This window comes from Drosophila obscura, unplaced genomic scaffold (assembly GCF_018151105.1).
Source record: "Drosophila obscura isolate BZ-5 IFL unplaced genomic scaffold, ASM1815110v1 contig_150, whole genome shotgun sequence".
Taxonomy (NCBI): Eukaryota; Metazoa; Arthropoda; class Insecta; order Diptera; family Drosophilidae; genus Drosophila; species Drosophila obscura.
This window is the reverse complement of record NW_024542736.1, coordinates 2,250,778-2,270,248: the sequence shown is the minus strand read 5'-3', so window position 1 is coordinate 2,270,248 and position 19,471 is coordinate 2,250,778. Positions and strand designations below refer to the sequence as shown.

The 19,471-nt window shown below is 45.2% G+C and overlaps 1 protein-coding gene across 1 annotated transcript; it reads left to right on the top strand.

Annotated features, from left to right (window-relative positions):
- Positions 1 to 10,503: 10,503 nt before the first annotated feature.
- Positions 10,504 to 15,333, top strand: LOC111082336 (Fanconi anemia group M protein). Its single transcript, XM_022378553.2, is given in 8 exon segments — positions 10,504 to 10,597; positions 10,667 to 11,012; positions 11,074 to 11,948; positions 12,010 to 13,355; positions 13,357 to 14,341; positions 14,406 to 14,617; positions 14,672 to 14,843; positions 14,845 to 15,333. Coding segments are annotated over 8 exon segments (4,167 nt in total). The 5' UTR covers positions 10,504 to 10,522; the 3' UTR covers positions 15,001 to 15,333.
- Positions 15,334 to 19,471: the final 4,138 nt, after the last annotated feature.

Sequence of the window (19,471 nt, the reverse complement as noted above, 5' to 3'; positions counted from 1 at the left end):
TTACCAGAATCACATACCAAATCATTCATTAGCAAGCCAGACACGTTCTCCACGTCACCTGTATTTTACACATTGAAATGTTGCTGAAACGTTCAAAGTATTATCCAAAAATATCTGGAATCTTCTAGTCAGCTCCCAGTTTGTAGCAGTGTAATTTGGTATATATGTATGTATAAATGTGTCTCTCTCGTTCAGCCAGCATCTCTGCTAATCTTTTGCCGTATTTGGTGTGCGCTGCTAACCAAAGTGAAATTTATGCCAGTTAAATGCGCCAAACACCGAAACCACTCAGCATCTCTCGGAGTGCTCCAAACTGACAGTCCAATTAGCAACGTTAAGCACACACAAATACATATACAGATACACATAGGAGGGAGAGATCTGTGCTCGGTACATGTGTATATCTCATATCCATATCGGGGCCGGATATCATGAATCGCCCCCCAAAGCAGCACATCGGTCAATGCATATACTTCATAAGTATTCATATATATGTGCATGAATTTTAAGTGCCACCAACGCCAAAAAAAATAAAAGAACAGATCGGATCCAGAGCGATTCCCAGGCCCCCAGCCAAGCAGAAAGCCTGTGGAAGTCACGCCCCCGTCTGGGGCACCGTCAAAGACTCCTCCATTGCACGCATCACTGCCGAATTCTTAGGAATTATACGAAACGTTAAGTTTTATTAAGCAGACATCAATTATTTTGAATAAAACTCGAATAAATAACCCAACAAAGGCAGGCAGGCAGCAGGCTTTTTTTTCAGTCTTTGTTTGCTGTATTTCAATCGGGGTACAGTTGGCGCCAATTGTCATTCAGTCATTCAGTCATTGGGTTATGATTTCTAGTTACCTCAAATATTGTTGACGAATATTAACGCTAATTGGCAGCTGTCTGTGGCTGGGGCTGGGGCTGGACCCGGGCGCCCAGACCCGCCAGTCGTCGCCTGTTGCTATGGATCAAGTATGACTATTGTTTCGGCTTAATTGTTTAGCTTGATTATGGCCAGGTTGCTAATGAAACTCATATGAGAGCATAAAAACAAGTGACTGAGGAATGCTGTCTCAGGCCCCGGTCTGGGCTGGGCTGGCCTGGCCTGGCCAGGCCTGGCCGGGCGTGGCGTCTGATTGGGGCGTGATTTGCGCAATGCTAAAATGGGTTCAAGTGGGTTTTAACTAATTTTGATTAGCGGCTTTTTGTGGCTGTGGCGGGGACGTGATATTTTTGAAATGTGCAAATTAAAGTCATATACGTCGGACTATTAATATTAATGCAAATATATCTGCGGTGTGATCTACTGTGGCTATCGAAATTACCATAAGCATAATGTGCTAATTGGTGAAACTTTAAACAAATTAATTTGCGCCATTCGCCACAAAAATAGAGTCCAACTAATTAGTCAGCCAGCCATTAGGCCAACACCAACACAAAAGCCACAGTCACAGCCACAGCCAAAGCCAAATCAATGGCAAAGTCCAAACAGAGCCAGGCTTAAGCTAATTGATTTATTTTCATGTTTGTCTTTCCCAACCGAAAATGGTCGGCTCAACCTCAAGCTGGGCAGCTGACTCAACTTTCTGCTCCTCCACCTCTCCACTATCACGAGCATTACGAAGCGCTGTGGAAGCTGTGGCAGCACATGACAAACCCACTTGATAATTATGATCGCTTCTACATTCGTATACGGGCATACACATGATCGAATTAGCACTTTGATTTAGTTTCGCCTTACGTTAACATGGCTACAGAACCAAACACAAACAAAAAGCAATTAAGACAATCCGAGAGCAGAATGGAAAACGGTTAAAGTCCCGGGCTGGGCTGGCTGGGCTAATGATGCACTCAGAGAAAAGAATTACGAAAGTAATTGAAATGGGATATATATCTGCATAAATATAACCTTTATTAATCTGCCGTTTAATCAAAATTTGTTGTTGTATTTGTAGGTTTAAAATCAGTTGTGCAAATTCTGTGGCCTTTACTGTTTTTCCAATATATCTACAATGTATTTTCCAAGCATTTCCCAAGTGAATCGTCTCACAGTGACCTGAAACATGGCGGCGGCGCCTGCTCGGCGTTTAAACAAATTTCCAGCAAAGCCTTTTAAGCAGCGCTTTCGAGCCAAGGCAATGGCCGCCTGCGCACCAGACTGACCAATCAAAGCGGCCAATATCCAGTTTGCCACTTACTTTGCCCGCCAGCCAAGTTAGTGCAGTGAATTGGCACTGCATGCAGCTTCAAATGGCAGACTGGAGTACAGTGTACCTTTTGATGGAAAGGATTGCCATAGGATAAGTTTCTGTGGAACACAATTGCACAAAAATTTGCATAAACATATACAGAGAGTTAAGGTAGAGGTGGATGTGGATGTGGCACGACGACCGTCGACCGACATCGCCTGACACATTATGTCATTATTATATCGTTGCAACGTGTAATTGGAGGAAAAGTTTTGCCGCCAAATGACAAATGCATGCGCCAAAACGGACAAGAAAACATCAAAAAGCCGCCGTCAAGCTTATGAATTACAAATAACCAGGCAGCCAGGCGATCAGACGATCAGGCGACCAGGCAATGAAATGGTCCCAGGTGGGCGTGGCAACCGCATCTGCATACACTCCAGGCAGCTCCAAGTGGGAGAAAGGTTCCACTGGGAGAAAAATAAAACCCACTGAAAAACTTGGGAATCAGCATCACCTTGAATGTGCAAAAATTTTAAATCGCTGATTAAACTTCTAACTGGAATTTATAGAAAGCGAAATTTTGATTATTTATTCAGTTCATTATGGCCTAATTAAGATAACGCGGCCAAAAACATTCCCATTCTAAAATTCGAAAATCTTCAGCCAAACCCGTTTGAATTGCTTTATTTCTGGTCGTAAATATTCCATTTATATTTATTTACTCATCTACTATTTTATTGCACAAAGATTTCTGCCAGTGTCTCTGCCATCCGTCATGGACGCTCGTCTCGTTCTCAATGCGGCTTCAGGGAAATGCATTTAGCCAACTAATGCGCCAATTTAAATGCAGCAACAGCAAAACAGACAAAATATTTAACTTAAATGGCAGTTGAAGTTGAATTGGAAATGAAAATGGAATTGGAATTGGCATCGGCATTGGCATCGGCACTGGGGGATGGAAATGGGAATGGGAATGGAGTTGGTTTGCGTTTTGTTTAGCGTATGTAATTTGGAAAATGAGATACTTTTGTGTGTTGCCAGGGCTATAATTAATACGAATACAAATGCAGTGCCAGTGCCAGCACCACCGACACCACCAAACAGCCACATTTGCTGGCACAATTTCAAATATGGCGGCAGCAACGTCAACGCTGTCATTATATTTATCTTTTATTGTTGTTACCACTTTGTTGCTCTGCTGGCTGCCATTGTGGTTCTGGCTGGTGTGGATGTGGGTGCGGGTGTGGGTGTGGGTGCAGTGGTGGGGGTGCTGTTCGCTGTTGGCTCTTGAATTAATTGCATTTCACACGGCTTTTGGATTCGGCATTTTGGTATTTTGCATGAAAATTAATTGCTGTTATTATTTATGTGATTTTTCAAAATGCCATTATTCGGCGAACAGCTAGTGTTTCGCTTTGTGCAAGCCAATGTCTAGCATTAGATAAACCGAAGCTAAGAGAATCTCATTTGCTCGATTGGCATCAGCTACAATTTGTGTGTCAGTACGAGGTCCCATTATTATTCTGTTTAATGGCTAAATTATTCGAATGTAAATTAGGTAGATGAAGGTGTCATGATATGATTGTTTTTGTGTAGGTACTACGTACCTTTTGCCGATGGTGGTTCGGGGCAGTAAATTCGAAAGTAAAGTTCAAGTAAAACAGATTGTATTCGCGAGAAATCGAGTAACTAACTATTGAAATATTGTATTGAAAACTCTTCACAAAAAGCAGACCCCATATCGATTTAAGTAAATCTTTCCTGCACCATCAAGGTTCCCCTTTTGTGTTGCCATGTAAATTGCACACTATTATGCACATCTCGACCTTTTCTTTAGTCACTGCTAAATAGACATGACACAACTAGGGGCTAGTAACGATGATGACGTTGATGGGCAAACTTATCGATTCCGCTTGTTTGCGCCGAAGTGCCTGCCCCTCTCTTACAGTATCTCCCAACCCGTAATTACATTGGCGATGCACAAAACAGAGCATCGAAGTGTCACGCGAGTCGCCTAACGTTGGCTGCTTAGAGGGCCCAGCCCGGCCCGGCATTAATAAGCAGCCATACGAAAATTTAACTACACAAAAAAAAAGAGTCAACTCACAATTACGTGCCGGACTACAGCGTCGATACGGGCGGTATTGGGAGGGGAGGGGTATGGAGTATACCACACCAGTGGCGGCCACTGTAGTTTAATGACCAACGAACGCCTTCTCATTAAACGCTAAATTGCACAGGCACATGACACGAATCTGAGAGACACGCTGACAAAAAAAAAAACTGCACACAAAAAACCAACTAAATTTACTAAATATTGTTACCGAGTGCAACAACAATGTAAGCACGTTACACGTTGGTTGGTTGCATGCAACACCCCAACTATGCCATTTAAGCGCAGAATGTTAACGAACAAACAAAGTCGATGCTGGGATCTGGGCAACGGGCAAGGAAAAAGGAACAGGAGGCGGGCATGCCCAGAGTTTCGTTAGCTGATTTAAAATAGCGCATTGCATGCAAGGGATATACACAGAGAGAAATTCCCTGCCTAGCTAGGGCACATATAAAATTCTGAACTTAAATTTATATTCAGCCATGGCATGCATTTTTTTCCTAGTGCATTTACAATATAAACTTATTGGTCTAAGATTATAATGAAGCATTGGCCCGCAGGCAATTTTTGTGGAAAAACTCTAGGCCCTAGGATCCGGCCGGAGAAGGGAGCTCTACGACGCATGCAAAAATCAGGCTAATAGACGCTTGACGTTTTGACGTTTACTGCACCGCCCGTCAGCTCTATCATTAGGCATTGGGCATGCATAGCTCGGCAGGGGCGGACTGCGCGGCACGGGGGAGTATGACAACATGCAATATGCTGATTTCAGTTTTGCATGTCGGCCTGGTCGGACTGGGGACTTGGCTGGCGTTGGCTGCAACAAACGAAGCCGTCAACTCCGGAGCAACGATGTTGTGTGCCACACAGTAATTGCCACACAGCAAGCAAACAGCAAACAGCAACAGCAACGATGCCACTAACAACAGCTTGTAACTCGTAGTTAGCCGGAGTAATATGCTAAATTAATTGGACGATATGAAGTGCGTGATATTGACTGCTAATTAAGCAAGTTATAGCCAAGTTAGTGGCGCTGGAGCACGCGCGCGCAATGCCTGAGAGCATTCAAAAGTGCGCCAAGTGCAATCTGAACGCGTACTCGTAGTTCAGAGTTCAGAGTCTTCTCGGGCAGCTATGAGCAGCTGCTCCATCACGGCGGCTTTTCATTCATTGAACCTTTCGATCGGAAGGAGCGGCAGGGCTCTGCCTCCCAGCAGGTAACTCGGTAGCCGGCAGTCAATGTCGGTGCCTTTTCTAGGAAGGACAACGGCAGACCCTCACCTGTGTGCAGTGCAGTGCATTCGGGGATAAATTGCATATAATTATGCAACAACGTCCACAGTTTTTGGAAGTTCACACCTACCCGACCCGCCGCTGCCGCTTCCACTGCCACAGCCACAGCCTGCCACTGCGTGCTCTCCAAGCATATCCTGTTGGCCGTGTCCAATTTCCAGTTAGCTGTCTCCCTCTTACCATTAAAGCTGTCCACCAATTTGATGCCCTGGACGCCATTAGAGTCGATAGCCATCAAGAGATGGCCAGCCGCTGGTTCGCATGGCAGCCAGCACTTAGAAGCGCTCTCCGGCAGCGCAACTTGAGACCTCGATTAGGCCATGACAACAGGTGCGGCACGTACGGCTAAGGGTATGCAAAAGGATTGGCCAAAGTATAATCGATTTGAGCATCGACATCGATGCGTCGCGTCGCGTCGCGGCGCCTGCAGCTGCCCCTAATCTGATGAAGGGTTATTCATGTGTGTTTCTTTGGCTATTGCCTTTATAATGAAATTGTGCTGTTGTGTTGACCAATTTGTTATTTAATTTGGACGGTTCACCCTGGCTGGCCACATCCTTTGTTTGGCCTGTGAAAGTGTGAAGTGTTCGTGGCTCGGCATGGGGCGTGTCCTGATGAGTGAGCCTTGGAGCAGGTGCCCAGCTCAGCTCAGCTCCACTAACGGCTTGCAGACACGAGAAAACAAAAAACTTTTTGCCGCAATTTGGCCAATTTGAGCTAACGCAAATGGGAATCAGTGGCGGTTTTTTTTTTGCTTTGTGGGCACTCTTTGACCTGCCTGGGCTGAGTCCGGGGCGTTGGTGGTGGCGGCTAATAAAACAAAATGTTTTATTGCCCAGCAACAGCAGAAAGCGATAGCCCACAAAAGCAAACAAATATGGCAGCCACACATAATTGGCAGCCATTTTGAGTTGCATTTCATTTCTTTTTGTTTGTTTCGCTTTCTGTTTGTCTGTCTGTCTGTCTGTCTGCCACCGACACGCGCCGCTAAGCTCGACCTGGAAACCGGTAGAACGCCACTGCAACTGCAATTCCAACTGCCACAGACAATTGCTGAAATGTTGATTACAAACTGGCGCAGCTGTCACCAGTCCATTGGTAACCAGCACTTCAAATCCAAGCCCATTTCCGCTCAGCAATGGATGCGCTCCCCAGAGCCAGCTCAGCTCCCTCTCAGCACTTAGTTTTAATAAGTTGCTAATGGGTTGTGTTGCACAAACCAGGGAAGAGACGTAGCCGTAACTCCATCCGGCTCAAGACCAAGCTAACCGCAAGTTTTCCTTGTATTCCCCATAAAATTTGAGGAGTTTTTAGCATCAAATAAATCGGGGAATACATATTTCCTCTGCTCTATTTCCTTATTCGATTTGAAGTGTAAAATTATAAAGTTGGCTTGTCAGATCATCTGCCAGTTCTTTTTCCTGTATTCCACATGGAAATTAGCTCTCATCTCTTTCAGAAAACATACAAAAATAGTTACGTAAATGGTTCCTTCTTGGGCTGTGAACCCTTCTGGCCTGTCAATAGCTGCAGCTTCCGCTGGCGTTGGCAACTTTGTGTGAAAAGTGATCGTTACGATGCCAACCGCAAATAACTTGCGACTGGCGACTTGGCAGATTGCACCAAAAAGGCTATGCCATGGGTCTGGGTCTGGGTCTGGCAACCGCAAACTTGGCCGATCAGCATCAATGCCTCATAACTCATGACATTTATGTTGGCCATGTCAGTCCGAGGCAGCCAGTCGAAGCGATCATCTCTGCGCTGACTCATCAAATCTGCATATTCGAGTGGGTTGGATATGTACCCACAAATATACACATAATATACATATATATGTACATATGTAGTACTTGTAGATATCTGGTCATTAGGCTCATTAGTGAGGAAGCCAATTAATAAACAAAAATAAATAATTGCACAATTCATTTGGTAATTAGACATGGCTCATAAAGCTGAATTAGGCAAAAGGCATAATGCCGATGGCCTAGAGATATCACAGAGATAGCACACGACCATGTACATACATGTGGGAAGAGAAACAGAGAAAGGGGCAGAGACACAGACACAGGCCCAGAGAACTTCATGCAAATGAAATGAAATTGACTAGAGAGACAGCAAATTGAGTGTGTCTATAAGGTACCAGTACCAGTACTCGTGTGTGTACTTATTTCTGTCCCGTCCCTGCTCAGTGGATGGCAACATTAGCAGCCCCACAACCACAACACAACCGCAGTCCCGCCCAATCTCTCCATATACAGTGGTATCCATATATACATTTGGATGTATGTATACTATGTGAACAATTCATTTGTCACACTAAATTTGTTTCAATTCATTTGCTCGAAATGACAAATAATGCGATATAATTACATTTCTGTGCCGTGCCTGTTCGCCCCGGCCTCAGTCCCGCTTCCGCTCGCCCAACGCTCATTAGGCTCTCGGTGGAGATTTTTAAATGAGATTGTTACTATTTATGTACGTTTTTCCATAAAACTTACGCATGTCTGCAGCCTTACACTAATTATCATTTCCCCCCCATCAGCATCAGCAGCAGCAGCAGCAGCATCAGGACAGGGCAGGGCATTTCGGTTAGCGAATCAGATCTTGGCAAGATTGTATGTTCTTGTGGCCGATTTCCAGGGTGACATGCTGTGGGGCGGATTCGTCGTTCATATCAATTTTAATCAAGCAAGGAAGTGGAGCCTCTATTGCCTTTTTTTAAATATACACTGACTATCTGACTTCTACATAATAATATGCTCAGACATTAATCGTAAATGATGTTTGTTTTGAGTGTTATTCAATAAAAATGAAAAATAAAATATGATCATGTGAAAATTGTGAAAGTTGAATTATTTCGCTTTTATAAATACAAATTATTCAAATATATGTATATTTCAACAGGTCCCAGTATATGTTGATATAGCTACAAATCGTAAATCCAAGCTTGGGAAAGAAAAAATTAAATCGGCTCTTGGGATCGTTTTGAAAAAAAATCTCCAAACTGGGCCTGGCCAAAAATCGAATGGCCATTGTGTCCGACCACAACAAAGCGAATATGGATGTCCTAAGGTCGGCTGCACAGGAGTACCCAGTCATTTGGGATATCTTCCGATGCAACGGTACAGAAGTTATACGAGCAACTGCCCTTAAGTGGGCGAAAGTATTCTCAGGGACGGCCAACCAACAATGGAAATAGGAACGAGGTGGCGGCCATCATCAGGAAGATGGTGGAGAAGTACTTTACGACGCCGAACAGATCTCCACTAAATGTTTCCCGCATCGACTCCAGTAAATTTGAAATGATGGGCCGCATCCTGAAGAAGCACATGAGCGAAATTATGGCGTAAGCAACTACGCTGGCTCACCAAATGGCAGAGCTAAAAGATGACCAATTATACTACTACTTAAACACGCCCAAATTCTTGAGAAGATTCGATTGCTCAGTGGCGCCATATTTGAAATTCCCGCTGCGCTTGTTTATGAAACTCTGCAATTGTTCAGTTCTCAATGGAACTTTTTTAACTAGTTCTTCTTTTTTGCGGATTTTTGTTTTTAGGGCTACCAGATCAGTTCAAAGCGAATCGGTAATGAAGCGGGTCACAAAATATCATGGTGTGGCAGCCCGCAGCAACTATGAATTCCACGGGTCTGGCAGCGCCACCAACAACCACAATTCGATTTATGTTGTTTTTGTATATGTATATGTACATGTATATGTATGAAATATATCTGAGGTTCCAGTCACACTGGACAGCACCGACAAAACAAATCAAATAAAATATTTATTTTTCAAAATGACCGCCAACCTCCATTTAGGGTACCAAAATATCGATATTATACGCTCCCAATTCTCGGTGGGTTTTCAAAATTTGCTCTCTTTTCAGAGGTGAAGAGAGCGTTTTCGTGGTGACTTTTCGTGGTCTGAGAAACATGTATCTTACGGGAACGCGTATGGAATGAAGATTCATTGTTGCGTCATACCATACGCGTTCCCGTAAGATGCATTTGATTTGTATGGGAAAAATTTCAGCAACATGGGGAAATGAATTAGCAGCATTGTTGTGCAACTTTGGCACGGAATGAGCAACAATCAAATTTGGATATTATGGACTTGAGATATTGTTTGTAATTTCAGGCTCCAATTAATGCAGAAACTACTCAGTCTCGGTTTTCAAGATATTAACGAAATTTGGCATGTCACGGGTACCATTAATAGGTATCAGAACCGGGATAAAACAAAAAACATCTATATTAATAGGTAAAAAAAACATCTCAATCTAGGATAAAATCATTATTAATATTTCAATGGAGCTTGGAACAACAAATTTGACATCAATTAAAAGATATAAGGGTATACAAAAGTACATACGCATAGAAGAAACTTGGTTGGCCAGCAACATTAAGTCAACATTTACGTTTTATGCTTTGGCCGTTTTTGTTTGAACCTTATTATGTAAAAAATGCAATAAACAGGAGTTTTATTAACTAGCTAATCTTGTAGAAAATGGATATATCTATCGGATAAAATTATTTGCTTAGGGCTGAGTGGGCCAACTAACTAGTAATATTAAACCGAATATCAAAATTATGGAATACGATTTCAATCAATAAAATAGAACATTATTCCATTGTCGACCAAAGGGGTTTTTAATATTTCCACGAAATGTATGCAATTTTAACATATTTTACGCATTACAGGTGAAAGATGTGGGTGGTTATTTTTGCTTTGTAAGTAAAGAGGAGAATGGAGCTTCAATGAGCCTTTACAAACTGTATTTTTTTCCGCGGCTTAACAGAGGGTGATCAACTTTTTAAATAGAGGGGTGTTAAGTGGGTTAAGTCTCCTTTGATTGCCGCCCTGGTTTTTCTGCCCTGGCTCCTATCCTACAAATTTCGGCCAAAAACAAAACAAAACAAAACAAACAATGTCATGGATGTAGATTGGAACGACAACGACGACGACTTGGTGGCGGCTTTGGAGATTCACGAACTGCTGGAGAGCAACGTAATTTCGCATTAGCTATAGTACGATCAGCCAGAGATTAATCACAGTTTGCGTGTTTTCATTCAGCAGGATCAGTCTGGCTCGAAGCCCCAGGAACCTGCAATCCATGCAGAGGATGAGTGCCATGGCTTCGACATGGCCACCGGCCACAATTGGATCTATCCGAACAATCTGCCCCTGCGCGCGTATCAGCAAACCATCGTCCAGTCGGCCCTCTATAAAAACACACTGGTGGTTCTGCCGACAGGTCTGGGGAAGACCTTCATCGCAGCCGTGGTTATGTACAACTTTTATCGGTGGTATCCTCAGGGCAAGATCATCTTCATGGCGCCAACGCGGCCACTCGTCGCCCAGCAGATTGCCGCCTGCCAGAAGATTATGCCCTTCCCGTCTTCCGACACCGTGCAGCTGACGGGTATGTTGAACAACACAATAATGGTGTGCAGACAGTAATGATGTGTCTCTGGATTCATCAGGACAGCTGCCGCGTCCGAAGCGTGCTCATCTGTGGGCCAGCAAGCGCGTCTTCTTCGCCACACCCCAGGTGGTGCACTCCGATATGCTGGAGACGGAGGACGGAGCTCACTTTCCATTTGCCGCCATCAAACTGCTGGTGGTGGATGAGGCGCATCGGGCCAAGGGTCGCTACGCCTTCACCCAAGTCGCCGACTGCATGATGGCGCACAATCGGAACTTCCGCATGCTAGCCTTGTCCGCTACGCCAGGACGAACAATTGACGACGTGTCCAGTGTCTGCCAGAACCTGTACATTGCCAATCTTCAAGTTCGCTGGGACAACTCGATCGATGTCCAGCCCTACGTGCACAGGCGCATTATACGAACGATTGTGGTGCCTCTCAAAGACACTTTAAAGGAGACGCGCGAGCGTTTGCTGCAGATTATCGAACCATATCTGCGCCAGCTCATCGCCGCGGATGTTCTGAAGGGGACCAAGGGCAACATCAGCAAGAACAATTTGCTGTATGACCAGAAAACGTTCAACGAACGCTCCGCCAAGGGCCAGCGACATCCGGAGCACAACATCATTGCTGGAAACTTTGGCATGTGCATCAGTCTGTATCACTCCCTGGAGCTAATGGAGCGGCACGGACTGCGTGTGTTCGTGAATAACTTCGATGCGGATGAGGAGGGGCGTGAAAAGTTTGTCTTGGCCCGTGACAGAGACCTAAGAAATTTGGTTGACCAGGTGCGTTCGGATTTGGGTGCTAATCCCCTAGATTTCAACACGCATCCTATGGCGAATGGTGAAGTTCCTTCGATGCCCGCAGACCTGGATTTTGGCCATGCCAAATATGAACGGCTTCGACAGGTGCTTGTCGAGCACTTTGCGGTAAGACTGCTCTTCGATCGACCATCTCAACCATCGATTGATTACCTTTGACATGTTTCAGTCGAATGCCGATTCCCGTGCCATTGTATTCTGCGAGTACCGTGAGTCTGTGATGCTGATTCATCGACTACTCCTCCAGCATAGACCGCTGCTGCGTGCCCGTTGCTTTGTTGGCCAAGGAAGCACCGCGGGAGCGAGCTATGCCCTGACACAGAAGCAGCAGATCCAGATCATGGCTGATTTTCGAAGCGGCACCAGCAACGTCCTGGTGGCCACCTCCATTGGCGAGGAGGGCATCGATGTGGGCGAAGTGGAAATGATTGTATGCTTCGACATTTGCAGCTCGAATCCGACGCGTTTCGTGCAACGCATTGGGCGAACCGGTAGGAAGAAGAACGGTGAGGTTGTGATGCTCGTCACCGAGGGGCGAGAGCACCAGGTCCTCAAGGATGTGCTGGCCAACAAGGATCAGACAAACAAGAAACTGCTCAACTCGTCCGTGGTGCGAATGTCGCTGTATGCACACAATCCCCGGATGGTGCCCTCCCAGTTTCAGCCCAAGTGCGAGGAGAAGCACATGGAAGCAGCTGCCGTTGAGGAAAAGCCGAAACCCTCCGCAAAGACAAGGGAACCAAAGAAACGGAAGCAGCCGAATGTAACCCTCCATAAGTTCTTCAAGCAAAGCAGCCATCCGTCGCAGAGCCAGGAAGGAATTCTTCAGGGACTGCAACCCTACCAGATGAGTGCAGCGTCCCAGCAAATGATCCAGGACCAAGTGCCGCAGCATAGTGCAAGCATTAGAAACTTCCTGCTGGACACCCAGGCCACATCCACATTGAGCAACAGTCAGGAGGATGTGCAGCGCCTGCGAAAGCTCACCAGGCTACTGCAATCGAACAAGCCGATTGTCACTGCCTCCCAAGACCTTGTCAGTCATCTGCAAGACAAAGAACTGCCCCGACCGCTGAAGCTGCATCTCCTGCGGAGCAATCCCATCTTCGTGCAGGAAACCCATTCAAAGATGCTACTTCAAAACCAGATGGACATACCCGAGAAACGCTTGAATGGCAGGCAGCAGCGAACCAGAAATAACTACCAGCTGCTTTTGGAAATATGCGATGGACCCGAGAAGCTGGAGGAACTTTTGCAGTCAGAGCCATCTATGGCAGAGATAACCCTAAAAGATCTGGAGAGTCCACTGGATGAGCAGACAGAAAGAGCATTTAGAGCCACCTGTGATAGGATCTTCAAGGGTCTAGATGAGCAAGGCCTGAATTCAGATAATTTCGAGCTGAAGCAGCAGCTCCTGGACAAGCTGGAGTTGCGAAATCTGGAGGCGACTGTTCACGAGCAATTGGGCGGCGATGAATTCACCTGGTCGGAAGATGACACCTGGGATCACAAGGATGGAAAAAGAATGCAATTCCATGTATCAAAGCCAATGGCTTGATTTTGCCGCCACAGAAGCTGTGCAGCATAGATCCACGCCTCTCAGAGTGAAGCCGGAGAGTCGACGACAGTTCGATGACCTCCAGGAGGAAGAGGAGTGCGACTCACGAGTGGAGGCAAGCGATCTGGGTGATAATTTGGGTCGATTAAATTGTCTGATGAGTGAGAAGGCTCCAGGTCTGATGACTGAACCAATTTCATGTGCCCCTCCAACCGAAGCGACTGAAGCGGAAGCGGAAGCTACTGCAGTAGTCACTCAAAGTCCACCGCCAGATCTGAATACGGTGGCAAACGTTAGGCTAGACCCAGTAGTAACTCTGGATGATGACTTGGAAATCGATTTGAATGATTTCCTTGAACCAATGGCTGAGGAGGTGCAGTTGATGAGCCAGCTGAAGCGGAATACGCTCTTGCCAAGTGATGCTTTGAAGGAGAACATACCTGCTAAACTCCAATCCTGCTCCACTCCACGTAATGTTTCACCAGACATCTTTGAATACGACTCCATGTCACCATTCAAGCCCCAAGCCAAAAGTCTAGCCGCCAAATTAGCGGCCAAAACCACCTCCACTGCAGCCTCAGATAGCACTCCTTCGAGAGCATTCAATCTTCAGTCGCCAGAACATCGAAAGCGGACGACTCCGCGGGGCCCAGATAAGTCGCCCTGCATGTTAAATCAGTATCTGAATCGCGCGCATGGGCGCGGGCGTTTGGCTAAAGCAGCCGACTCCCTGCATAGGCAAACTTCAGTGAAGAATGCATCTACATCTTGTAATCGTACATTGGTCAATGAGGAGGATTCGCCCATCATCCGGCGATCATCGAAGCGGAAGATCGTCATCAGTTCCGATGAAGAGGAGCAACAGGAAACAATCATGCAGGTGCCGGTCACCCAAGCTGATTATGATTCGGATGAGGGCGAACAAATTCCTGCCACCCAAATGGTATTCAATCGCATAATTCCTACAATTCTATAATTATAATTCCCCTTTCTGTAATGTCTTCTAGTCGGAAACCGCAACGCCTCCGACCAGGCCACGCCAGAAACGCCGAAAGTTTAACTCCTTCATTATCGATGAAGCAGACAGAAGTGGATCTGATCACGACGAGGAGGCAGAGCACACCATTGGGGCGTATCTAAAGGATTCTGTGATCGTTTCCAGCGATGATGAGGACCACAACAACACCACCGATCATGCCATATACCTGCAGGCGATCAGGTAAGTGGAGAATACTTTTCTGGGATTACGTTTAATGTAATATCACATTTGCAGGAGCCCCGTTCAACGTCCTGGTGCCTTTAAAATCCCCGCTCGTCGTGAATATCGCGATGAGTCGCACATCTTCTCACAGGATGTCGAGGCGGAAGCCTCCCAGTATATGCCCTCTTCCTTTATTGTTGCCGATGACAGTTTAGCACCCGCGAAGCATAATGTCTCCGAGTGTCCCGCTGGAGCGCGCTGAACGTATTCTAAAAGAGCGACGTAGACAGCGTCGACTTGGCATCGATTTGCCACCAGCTCCTTCCAACAAGCGTCGCCGTGTGCACACAATAGACAGTAGCGATGATGATGATGATGTGGTCTTCTTGGCTTCAAGATGAGTACAGTTCAGTCCAGTCAACCTCATCATATTATGCGGGCCATACATGTGTTCAAGTTCAAATTAATTGTAAGGTTAGCAAATAGTTTACTGTACATCAAAGACAAGATATTAGGGTTAAACACTTTCCCGCAATTTTTTTAGTTTTTACTTTGTTTGATATTTCATGTTTATGTGTGTGTATGTGCCATTCCATTCAAATTGTTAGAAACTATTTTGTACATTATATTTTTGCCATTCAATCGATCGTGTCATAAATCAAAAACAGCAATTTATAAAATTGTAAGTTTGTTGTACAATATCATTAAAGTTTTTATACAATTTGTACCCGTTAAGTATTTAGCTGGCAAAATTTATCTTAAAATTAAAAAAAAAAAAATTAAAATTTTAAATTAAAAAAAATTAACGTTCAATATTAGCGACAAAATTTGGTACATCTTAACTACACAAATGTGAATTCTACATGGTTTCTACATCCAAATTCACCCAAAAGTATGCTAAAAGATGCCATATCTACATGAAGTTTACTTGGCTACTTCCCGCCAGATGTTTTAGATTTTAGCTTTCTGTGCTGATTTAGGTGTTACTAGCTCTGCTCTGGGCTATTTGGGGGAGGGGGGTTGTAATTTTTCTCGTGATCTGGAAAATATTCTTGATTGATCGAATGATTGAGGATGACCTTTGCAAGGCAGGAAATGCACCTAAAACATCATTAAACTTCGAGCTGACTTAAACATTGCCAAAGAAAATCAGGTAATTACCGGAACAGTATTGTAACTTTAAAATGTAGCATTAATTAAGGCCAAGTTGATTGTTAATGTAAAATGTCCATTTAGGGAACCAGAGACAGAAACCCAATTACTAGATTTAATGGTATTGTATCCATTGGAGGGACAGTGCCGGTAAAGCATATTCAAATTTCCCGCATGGGGGTTTCTACCAACATTTTTCCACTGCAGTGTGCGGCATAATCAATAATTTTTAATTTAACAACAATCGCACAATCGTTTCAGCGTAATAACCATTATTATATTTTCAACAATAACAGGCACAACATAGATAGCAACAGCAACAACGAAAACTCAATTCAATTTTAATGGAGTAGCAATAAAACAGAAAAAGCGAAAAAAATTGCTATAGCCATGCGGCCATAAGCCAGGTCCGGGCAACGGAGAAGGGGCAGCCGGGCCACGGACCGATGCCAGAGACCGATGCCAGCCAACCAGACGGAAAAGCGAACCAGTCAGGCAGTACGTACAGCACAATTTTGCAATTGCAATAAAATAATTTAAAATCGTTTTCATCAACATCAGCTCAAAGAGTTTTTGCCTGCCAGTCGAAATGCAAAAATGATTTTGCGGCAATCAGCCATTCCTGCCCTGGCCTGGCCCGGTCTGGTCCGGTCCGATGCTGGGGCTGGGGCTAAGGCTGAGCTGATGATGACGTTGACTTGTTGATGATCAAAATGATGGATGGCTATTTGAAATTGATTCGCTGTGAATGTGAATGCGATTTCCATGCCATTCCCCTGACTATGGCTCTCTCTGTCTTTAGCTGACTTGGCCATCATTTTCATAGTGGGCATCGCCATTGCCAGCCAGAGTCCAAGCCAATTGCAGGTTCAGCTGGCTGTGCTGAGATCTGGCCCGAGTCTTTACGGTCCCGACGATTTCCTTAATACGAAACGTGCTTGCCTGATGCGCCGTGTCCAATTTTGTAGTTCGTTCTTTGTAGGGTATGCTAAATCGCACTGCACTCAAATCCGTTCTCAGAGTTTCACTTTGGGTCTTGGTTTTGGTTTGGTTTTGGTTTGGTTTTGGTTGGGTTTGGACTTTCCTTTATGTTTGGGCTTTTATAAATGGTCTGCCTCTAGTGGGCTGGGCCTATCGTTTTAGTCGTTTTGCGGTTAAATTGTCTTGCGAAACAAAACCAATTCCAATTTCAAACAAAACGTTTTGCGAAAATTACGCAAAGGTGTACGCCGGACGTGCTGTTGCAACACGTTTAAGTTGAAGATGAAAGAACTGCAGTAAATGGTCTGCAATCGATGGAGAACTCATCGGAAGTTTTTTTACTGATTGGCATTCTGTTGAGTGGATGGATCGCGGTTCAAGGAAATGATCATCGCGAATGATTTACGAGTATAATGAAGAGCAGTTCTCAGAGCCGGCCTGGCCTGGCCATATGTTTGATTCCTTCGCAATGACAAATCGATTTCAAATTGATCCGCTGGCTCTGGGCAAACACAATGGAAACGCCCACCAACGAGGGTCTGGTCTTGTCGTAGCCGTCTCTCTCTCTCTCTGTGTGTGGAACGCTCTCTATCATATCTCTTGACAAATTGATATTGTCTAAGCCATTTTCGATATGCATATTTATGTTTTCGATATGTTTTGGTTTGCTTGACTCACGACTTTGTTACCTGGGCTTTATCGCTTTATAATTTTTCTTGGCTTTCGTTCCCAGCTCCCCCCGGCTTGGCGTCTTGTCAACACACTCACTTAGAGACAAAGGGCGGAATAATGGACGTGGCGGCGGCCATCGCCAGCAGAGCGCATCCACATCCGGCCTGGAGTTCTTTGTTGCCGGCCTGATAAGTTTCTTGATGCCCCGTTGACTCGTCGTGTCATATTATCCATGTTGGCATGTCAAAAGTGCTAGGCAATTATGGCCTGTCTCTCTCTCGTCTACAGTTTGTGTGGGCTTCGATTCGTAGTCAGTCACATACACATATTTATTTATGAGGTTTTATGGACGCTGTCTTTGATTAATGCATGACAGTCTGGCCATATGAATATTAAACTTTGCTGCCTTGCCGCTTTCCCATTTAGAGGCGACATCAATTAGCCGCTGGCCAAGCTCGCGTATAAATACATTAACACAAATCGTCGAGCATTCGGAGTGGCCGGCCCCAGGTCGTTCCTACCTCTTCCAACCTCTCGGATCCGTCGCTCTCTCTTATCGCCACTTGTAAATGTCTCAACTATTTGTTAAATGCTAAAGCGACATGGTCATAATGGAAATGACAACTTAACAGCGACGACGAGACGACGACGACGACAACAGCCAGGCGAGGAGGACGACAGCCCCGATAGGAATGGCAAAAATGTTAAAAGGCTCGGTCAAGTGGCCCACAGTCCTCGCCAGACCTCACCCGGTCTCTCCGTGATAACTGTATTGAGAGTGTCATTAACATTTTGATTTGGCAGCCAGGCAGCTTCGGACTTCGGCTGGACTCCACTCCACTCCAGACTTGGCTCTGTCTCTGGGCTCAACTTCAACTCTATTATGAGCTCCGACTGCATTTCGCCGGCTACTTATCGGCACTTGCGACATGCACATCATTTGTTAAATAAAGTAAAGTCAGAGTCCAGTCTCCACTCTCCAAGTTGCCCCTGGATCCCCCTTCCCCCGCCAAACCCTTCGAATGTGCGAGGCAATTAATCAGGGCGATGTTTTTGCATGCAAAATGAAAACACCTTTTTAAGGCATCTCGGGAACAACAGCAACAGCCTCAGGCACAGGCTCCGCAACAAGAACAACCACAACGATGTCATCAATCAGTCGACACAAGAGAGGTTGGTGCTCTTGGGGGGTGGGTTGTGGGTATCTGCCTGGATCTGTATGGCGCTTTCGTTTCGAGTGGTGTGGGTGCAGGGCAAAATTAAAAAGCGTCAATTTGTCACACGTGGTCAGCTTTTGACTTCGGATCTTTCCCCGTTCTCATCCTCGTCGTTCTCGTCATTAACAACGGTTTTGTGGTTGAGTTTTTAATTGCCACCGCGTTCGAACTGTGCTTCAGTTTCAGATTCGGATTCGGATTGGGATTGCGATTCGGTTTGGGCTTTGGGTTTTGGAGTGCGATTCCGAGCTAGCAGGCTGGCACACTTTTATGGCCTCAGCGATCCATTAAGTGAGCAATTGGACGGCGTTGACAACGTTGTGGGAGCGTGTGGGTGTAATGGAGTCTGGCCAATGAGATGAGAGTGCCTTGATGGCTGAAGAGGCTGGCTGAGGAGCGTGGGGGTGGTGCGACAACGACAACTTACGCTTTTGCACACACATACATCAGGCTTTGTCACTCGACCCTGATTGCCGGGGCTTTCGCTTGATTTGTGTGAATGATTTGCCGTTGACCGTGGATGGCCTGATGCCTGTTTGGTGTTGAACCTAATGGCACTTTACTTTATGGCTGTCTCACGGCATTACGGGAGGAAGCGCAAACACACATTTTCCATGTGCAGATCTCTCAGAACTAGCACAGCTATAAGTAAATATTTACGTACTATGAACATTCATTAGCTTATCTTATGTATGTTGGTATAATATACATTTTTATTTTGTATTACTTTTATTATAATTGTTAGCGTTCAGATTCGTATGCCTCAAGATGGCCGCATCTTCGAAACTACTTTGCTGTTAAATAATATTTAGCTCTTCTACATGGTATATTTTTTTGAATAGTTCACTTC